Below are 8099 nucleotides of genomic sequence, written 5' to 3'. Positions count from 1 at the left end.
ATATATATATCATGTTGACAGAAGTGACAAGTAGAAAAATAATTATTTCTTGAGATAATGAAATAAAATCGATCTTGATAATTTCAGGTTATCTAAAAAGTGCTATTTTTTTAGATAACCTGAAATCATCAAGATCGATTAAAATAAAAATTAGCACTTTTTAGATAACCTGAAATTATCAAGATCGATTTTATTTCATTATCTCAAGAAATAATTATTTTTCTACTTGTCACTTCTGTCAACATGATATATATATATATATATATATATATATGTATATATGTACAATATCTTACAATGTATTTGCAAAATACAAATTTTTTTTTCCAGTGACACGGACTTTGTATTCTTCAAATATACCTTACCGGGAGAAGGGCACTGCAGCCCTGAGCGAAAACGGAATGGCTGAAAACAAAGTTGATTATGAAGAGCTCTTGAAAGACCAAAAAAATCCTGAAGTCCTGATCGTCGACGTTAGAGAGCCCTCTGAGATACAGGAGACCGGCAAGTTACCAGGAAGCATTAATGTCCCAAGTAGGAGTTTTTTCTTGCATGTGTGTAAACTTTAGAAAGTTTACCATTCATTTCTCAAATGTCACATACAGTGGTTGCCAAAAGTTTCTGGCCAATAAGTAATTTTATTGTATTGAAAATTATTAAATATTAAATATATTGTATTATGTGTAAAATTTTTTTAAATCTTTATTTTAAAATGGGCAATAAAACCTACAATGTTAATACAATTAAAGATTTACTTACAATATGTATCTTCAAAAAGATTTTAATAAATATTGGCCTGGGAACTTTGGCAGCCACTGTAAGTAGAAATAATTAATATTGTATAATTATATGAATGCAATACATGCAATTAAATATATGTTTCAGTGAATAATCTCCAAGAATTGGTGAATCTTTCGGACGACGAGTTTCTGAATAAATATGGAAAATCTAAGCCGAGTAAAGAGACAAAAATCGTGTTCAGCTGCCGTTCGGGGATGAGAGCTAAACGCGCAAAGGAAAGCCTGCAGGGATTGGGATACACACAGTATGACAATATCTTTTGGTATTTATTAATTTATTTTTAACGATTTATAATGGAGCTCTATTTCCTCGTTTTGCAGAGCGCATTTTTACTTGGGTAGTTGGATGGAATGGGCGGAAAAACAAGAACAAAAAAAGAAATAGGAAAAAAGTGTACAGCAAAAAAGTGAAAAAAAGAAAAAGTAGTTAAGCGTAAAACGAAAATTACCATTACAATGTTATTAATAGAATATTTTCACTGTTTACTGAGTTATATATATATATATAGCGATATTTTTAGATGTTCTATTATACAAATAAAGACAATTTTATTTTGATGCAATCGTCGGACACTTCGTTTTTCGATTGCCTTTTTACAAAACTTCTGCGCAAAAATTGAGAAAACGGATAACATTTAATCGAGAACATCTTCAATATCAATTTATATCCTAACTGAGGAAATATCATTCGCAATTATTCTTCGCATTGTTTTAAGATGCTCATTAGCATCGGTATTTAATTATGATCTTATTATTTTTAGTTTAAAATCGCGTTGCAACAGTAATTGACACACAGTTTATATAAATACACAAATTTATATAAAATACATTGTTAGATACCTAGATTCTAGTCTCGGCCGTTGAAGGCACTCCTTGATTATGTTAGTCACTTAGTAGTCCAGTTCAACTTATCAGGAATAATATTTATTCGAATGATATTTATATTTTATTTTAATATTTATGCAATTATGTACATATACATTGGCATTGTTTATATACATTGTCTTTGTACAAAAGCTTAAAATTATATGTGTATATATATTATATATGTGTGTGTATATATATTATATATACACACACAAGAATCCTATGACAAATACCTTTTTAGATATCGTATAATCTATAAGTTTTCAATTCTTCTTCTCCTGCGCCATCTTCTTGTGATTAATCATCTCTCTGAATTGTCCCAATATAAGATTTTCCCTCTTCTGCCGTTCTTCTTTACTGAACATTGCCAAGGCGCGCTTCTCGTCGGCGGAATAGATCTGGTTCTCCTTTCGTATACGGACCGCTTCCATGCGACGATGCCTATAGAAAAAAAAAGTAAAAGGTTTAAAATATATCCTTTTATCCTTGAGTTAGGTGAAGATATATTTTATTAATGGTGTTTCTCGATATTTGAGATCATTTAGAACTTCAATTAATAATAATTAAATTTTAGTTAATTGATGTAATTTTATACACTACAGTAAGTCTAGACACCGATAAAAAGTATACAACACAAAGACCAATAAAGAGAACAGTTAATCTTCGACGATTTTACACATAATATTTATTCAAGTAATATTTTACTTTTTTTAATAATCTATTTAAGTAATATTTTTTTACTATTAATATTCCAAATTGACAATTTAATAATAAAATATAAACGAGTATTAATTAATATTAATTATTAAATTGATAATTTAATATACTGACGCCACAAGCATCTTACGTAAATAATACCGCGTTTTATAAACCTACAAGAGATTTTAGATGAAAAATGCCCACCAAGTATAATGCTAACTTGCATATAATTTTATATATTTGAATGATTACAAAAAGTGCTTTTTCCATTTTCGTGACGTTGAGAAAATATTGTCATTCAGAAAAGCGGTATGTCTAAATCAAAATTTTCATTAATTGATATGCACTCACCTGCTGCCACTCATCACGTAGCCGACCGATTCGTACGACGCAATTTCCTCGGACGTGAGACCGATCTCGCCTCTCCTGGGTATGCGCTTCCCTTCGGCGACATAAGCCGCCATCGCCGCACCCTCGCCCGGCAGCAGCGCCTTGCCGAAATCCTTGGCCGAGAGAGTCACGTGTGGCTTCGGAGCGGGTCCGACGACACCGTCGTCCCCGCTGTCGTCCGTACTACTCGAGCTCCTCTTCGGCTTCGGCTTGTCGACGACCGCGGTCTTCTCTACCCAGACCGCCTCGTCGTCGCTGCCGCTGCTGCCGCTGTCGTCGGAGCTGCTACTCTCGGTCTCTTTCTTCGCCTTCTTCTTCCTCCTCCGCTCCCTCTTCGCTTCCTTCTTCGCCTTCTTCTCCCTCCTTCTCTCCTTCTTTGCCTTCTTCTCCTTCTTCAGTTTCTTGCTCTTCTAAATTTTTAATGTCATTATTATCACGTCTCCATATATCATATAAATATGTATGTTTAATTCTACATTGTAACTAATGTAGTACCTTCTTTTTAACATCGTGCCTCTTTCTCTTGCGGTCCTTCGGTATAATATTATCCTTGTGTTTGCTCAGCTCTTCGTCCTTCTCGTCTGAGCTACTGCAAAATGAAAGAACAAGAGACTTTAAACTATGTCACATGTAATGTTTTGAAGATGACAGATCAACTAATACCAATTTGCTTGTTGATAGAATTTAAAAGTATTTTTTTATTGTTCGAGTGTGAACTGCTGGTACAGTTATGTTATAATAAAATTAAAATAAAAGATTTATAACTTGTAAAATGTAAAACTCGTGCCAAATTCCTAGAGGCTCAAGCTGGCAAGTTAATTGACGTAACAACAAAACAAAATTCTAACAATTACAGGTCACAAATAATTAAAATAGTTGACTAATATGATCAATCAGTTTTTTTTTTCCAATGAGTATTATCGCCAGGATCGATTACGCCGCATGAACGCAGTAACCAACGGATTGTGGATGCGCCGTCAAATATATTTATTCCATTTAACGAAGATGTGTACGTACTACTCGATTTGCGTCGGGGATCTGCTCCAGGCATCGGGAACTCCGCGTAATCCTATCAGCTCTCTCTCGCGCCTCCGCGCGTCCATCATCTTCTCGTTCATCATCTGTTTTCGCGGTCTCTCTTCCTCTTCTTCTTTTATGAATATAATCTGCTGGTCCGCAGGTATTTGCCGCCGTTACGAGTAACCGACGGCGTCACTCCTGGCCACTTCTTTTGGTTAGCTTCGCGCAGAAGTGATAAAACTACTAATTACATCACATATCCGATTTGATCTTCTGCTTCTTCTTCTTCTTCTTCTTGTTATCTCTTTTTCTTTAATCCGATTAAAAATCGGTGAATAAAAATGGGAACTCAACTGACACTCCTTTTTCCTTTCCTATCAGTCCTCTTTGTGAGCGACGCGGCCGTTATTTTGTTAGGTTTTTTTGGGTGTGTTGTTCCACCGGTTGAGGGATTGCGCCTTCAACCTCTCCACGAGGTTGTATGACGCTTTCGCCAGCTTTCACGTTGTTTGTCCGCCCGTTACTGCTATTTACACTATTTATACCCAAGAAAAACGTTCGCTGACAACGTTATGTTGACAACGAGAGGTTAGACAAGTTTGCTTTAGGTTAGGTTCGCTCGCGATTGTAAAACGACGTGAAGTTGCAGACAGTTGCAGAGAGATGTCACCCTCTTCGGGCCTGGCGTAGGTGGAGAACGCCACTTTAAATATAAATTGTAAGGCTTTATTACTCCTACTTTCTTTTAAATATAAATTAATTTTTTTTAATATAAATTGCAAGGCTTTATTAGTGAATGAGAGAGTTCATTCTCTCTTCTTTTTCATTCAATAAATATTCGCGATTAAGAACTTGTGCGATAAATAAAAATTTGCTAATTGCTACATACGCGGAAAGATCTAGATTTGGATCGAAAACATTTCCCTGGTAAAAAATTTTCTTAGAATTTTTTATATAATTTTCATTTTTCAGAATTTCTATATAAATTTTAATAGTTTTTTAGAGTTGTTGTATAATATTTATAATCTTTTAGAAAATTCCTCTAGATATTTTTATACGAATTAAAATATTATTGTTTAAAAGTGTTGAGAAAGCCTACATTTTTTTTTTTAGAATTTTTTATATATGTCAATTCTGAGATTCTCTAAGATCTTATTCTATAATTTTATTAAAGAAAAGAACTTATAATTTAGAATATCTTTTATAAAGTTCTTCATAAATTTAAAATATGAGATATATTATGAGAATATTTTTTCATCAGAATTTGCTTCAAACTTTAGCTTCAAAACTGAAGTAAAAAAAAAAACGTAGTAGATGGTAAAAAAATGCTTGTAAAATGATGTAAAATAATGTTTCCTACAAGACAAGAGCTGCCGCTTTTATTGAAATTGGTGTGTATACACGAGTGGCACAGTGCTTTTACGTGGTTTCGCATAATACCGCAGCACACTGCGATTTTCGAATATAACGAGCGAGTTTGAGCCTTTACGCTTCGAGATGCTTCCGCTAAAGATCTCTCTACATGGTCCGTTGCATAGTTCTTTCTTTCCTCTTTTTTTTCTTTCTCTCTCTCTCTCTCTCTTTATCTATCTTAACTATATATATGTATATGCATATATACATTTGCCTAAAGTCCATACGTATCAGTATCCATAGCGAATTCGGCATGTACAGTGGGAATAAATCTGCTCTGGTGAAAAAATTCTCACATCTTCGTATTTTTAAGAATTTTTCACACATTTTATATTTATGAAAATTAAAAAAAAAATACAAAATTTAAGAATGTAATACAAAATTCTTTAGATTTTTTAAGTTTTCTTGAAAGCATTATGGAATAAGAAATCTTGAAATTATTTCAGAATTCACGTATAAATATAAAGAATTCTTTATATTTATATAATGTAGAGTCTCTCAACCTTTCTGACAATTCCGAGAATTGTTCCAACTCGTAAGAAATCCGAGAAATTTTCTAAAAGATTATGAAATTATAATAGAAATTTGTATAATTATGTAGAAATTCTGAAAAATTATGTGAAGAATAATTCTAAGGAAAATGTTCACCAGGGTGCTCTTTGTAGCTGCGCCATATTGTCCGCACTTACAATGAAATACATAATTAAAATAGAAGGTGGGAGGTTGAAAGATACAAAAGATTCAACTACAAAGAACAAATTTAACCCGAGGTCAGCTGCCCTTTGTAGTCACGGTATGTTATACCTTTTGCAGTTAAAATGAAATGGACACGCGATTGAATATTGAGGAGAAAAAGGTGGAGCAAAGTAAGAAAAGGAAGCATTAAAAGTTCAGCTACAAAGAACGTGCCTTTCGTTCTAAATGCCATGTGCAAAACCGCTGTACATGAAGAGCGATCCAGAAGGGCGAAAGCGCAATGTGAGCACACTTTGAGAGCACCGGTAAAACATCCGATATATATTCCGCATGAAAATGCAACGATATTAACGTCGTCTGTTTCACCGGTCAATATGTTTACATTATGTTTTCGCTATTAAATTGCTACGTGTACAGTAGTACAGTAGCCGTCAGCGTGTGCCGAGTAGTACAAGTATCTGTCAAGTCAGCCGTCGCGCATCGCGGAGAATTTGGAGATTTAGGCCGGTATTCATATAAGTCCGTTCTTGTTACAAGACCGTCTTAAGTAATGTCTTAAGACGCTTAACATTCACGGCTCTGTGATTAGTTTGTGACATCTCAAGATTGTATTTAAGATGATTTTAATACAAGAATTATGAATACCAGCCTTAAAATCAATCGGATATCTTCGAACTTAATATTCAGTATTCATAGTCCGTTCTTATTTAAAGATCGTCTTAAGCAATGTCTTAAGATGCTAGCACGACTTTGTAATTGGCTTATCTTAAGACCGTAACTTAAAATGGTCTTAAATATATAAGAATCGGGCGATTATGAAATTTGAATACCGCTCTGTCCCGATTGATTTGAGCCACAATCTCCAGTCCTTTTGAATCTTAAATACAGATGTGGAAGCGGGAAAACTCGTTTATCCGATAAAGCGACTTTCCTTAAGTTCAGAGCTTCGGTTAAACGATCCGATTAACTCGATCAGATTAATATATCACGCGATACCCTCGTCTTGCTTTTATACCATTAATGCGAGTAGAATTATTTGTAGGAGACTGAAAAAGTTAACGGAGCCAAGCGAGAAAATTCGAGATCCTCATTTTTCTTCCTAGTACTTGGGATGCTCTACTGCTCTCATAATTACTCCGATATCTCATCAATAATCTAATCATTTTTAAGGCTCCATATTTCTACATATTAATTTTTTTAAATTAATAGACTCGTTAATTTCATAAATAAATTATTCATTTTTTTCAGCATATGAAAGAATTGAAAAGATTGTGAACAACGAGTTGTACGGTCAGAAGTTTCGCTTTAAGCAATTTCTATCAGTCGATCAAGTTAATCGGATCTCGTTCGAAGTTTGCCCTTAAGGCGAGACCAGTCGGGGACCACTCCGTATATGTGCGCATATGTAACACACGCTCCATTATGTGTATCGCTATGTATACATAGTATAAAATTAACATTATAGGAGATATTCAGAATCCCTTGGCAAGCTTCCACAACGTCGGAATGCCGAAAACCGCTCGCGATTTCCCGCGTAATGGCAAACGATATTGAGGGAAGGTGGAAATAGCGTGTAAAAAGAAAAACCGATGGCAACCACAGGCGGACGCGACGCAGGAAACGTTCCTCCCTCCGAACGGGAAGCTGCTCTGGAAGCTTGTCAATAAAGCTTTGAAACATCCTATGTAATATATTATATATATGTATATATACATGTATATACGCATATCGGAGATTATATGTACAAGATTTCATTTGGAACCTACTTTGGAGGGGGAGGGGGAAAAAAGTGTCGAGCGGATCGTGCCTAGAGATCGTTTTTTCTCCCGATATCGTAATACTATGTAGTTCACTATAGTACCTGTATCGTAACGCTATTTTGTTATTTCTTTTTTTTTTTTTTTTTTCAGAATGCGCTGGCAGGGCAAGAGTATTAAATCTGACCGCGTGTGCCATATTGTTCTCGCACCGCTTTAGAATATTGCTTCTGAATAAACGCGACATCGCGGTGCGAATGCGACTTCAGACTTTCCTCCTACGCGCCGCTCTTCCTTACAGTCTATATTAATACAAAACGTCGCTCTCGCGTGTATATGACATGAGTAACTAAACGAATAAATGTATTCGTCTCTGAACAACGGATGACGCACTTGAATGTGCGACGGGGAGGGGGGAATCGCGAACGCAGATCATCAATTTAAATTGCTGGCTCGA

At 34.9% G+C, this 8099-nt stretch overlaps 2 protein-coding genes across 7 annotated transcripts in view; one reads left to right on the top strand and one right to left on the bottom strand.

The window, feature by feature from the left end:
- LOC105454418 (heat shock protein 67B2-like) overlaps positions 1-1208 on the top strand; it is a 2895-nt gene extending 1687 nt beyond the window's left edge. For all 6 annotated transcript variants that reach the window (XM_011697008.1, XM_011697010.1, XM_011697007.1 and 3 more), the window contains 3 exons: positions 331-534; positions 886-1045; positions 1122-1208. In XM_011697008.1, the coding sequence (XP_011695310.1) occupies positions 331-534; positions 886-1045; positions 1122-1185 (428 nt within the window). In that variant the 3' untranslated portion in view covers positions 1186-1208. The remainder of the gene's footprint in view (positions 1-330; positions 535-885; positions 1046-1121) is intronic.
- Positions 1209-1847: 639 nt separating this feature from the next.
- LOC105454415 (UPF0396 protein CG6066) lies at positions 1848-4397 on the bottom strand. The gene is made up of 4 exons (XM_011697005.1): positions 3774-4397; positions 3252-3345; positions 2718-3166; positions 1848-2108 (listed from the first exon to the last, which is right to left on the bottom strand). Exons 1-4 carry the CDS (start codon positions 3875-3877, stop codon positions 1931-1933), a joined length of 825 nt encoding a protein of 274 aa, XP_011695307.1. The 5' UTR covers positions 3878-4397; the 3' UTR covers positions 1848-1930.
- Between the last annotated feature and the right edge of the window lie 3702 nt (positions 4398-8099).

This window comes from Wasmannia auropunctata, unplaced genomic scaffold, assembly GCF_000956235.1.
Source record: "Wasmannia auropunctata unplaced genomic scaffold, wasmannia.A_1.0 LD335985.1, whole genome shotgun sequence".
Taxonomy (NCBI): domain Eukaryota; kingdom Metazoa; phylum Arthropoda; class Insecta; order Hymenoptera; family Formicidae; genus Wasmannia; species Wasmannia auropunctata.
This window is presented reverse-complemented; position numbering and strand designations above follow the sequence as displayed.

What these genes read in the sequence shown, in the direction of transcription:
- LOC105454415 (XM_011697005.1), bottom strand. Translation starts at nt 3,877, where the DNA reads ATGATGAACGAGAAGATGATGGACGCGCGGAGGCGCGAGAGAGAGCTG. An exon ending in GGCACGATGTTAAAAAGAAG is followed by an intron (nt 3,167 to 3,251) that starts GTACTACATTAG and finishes TTAAAAATTTAG; the next exon opens with AAGAGCAAGAAACTGAAGAA. An exon ending in TACGTGATGAGTGGCAGCAG is followed by an intron (nt 2,109 to 2,717) that starts GTGAGTGCATAT and finishes TTTTTTCTATAG; the next exon opens with GCATCGTCGCATGGAAGCGG.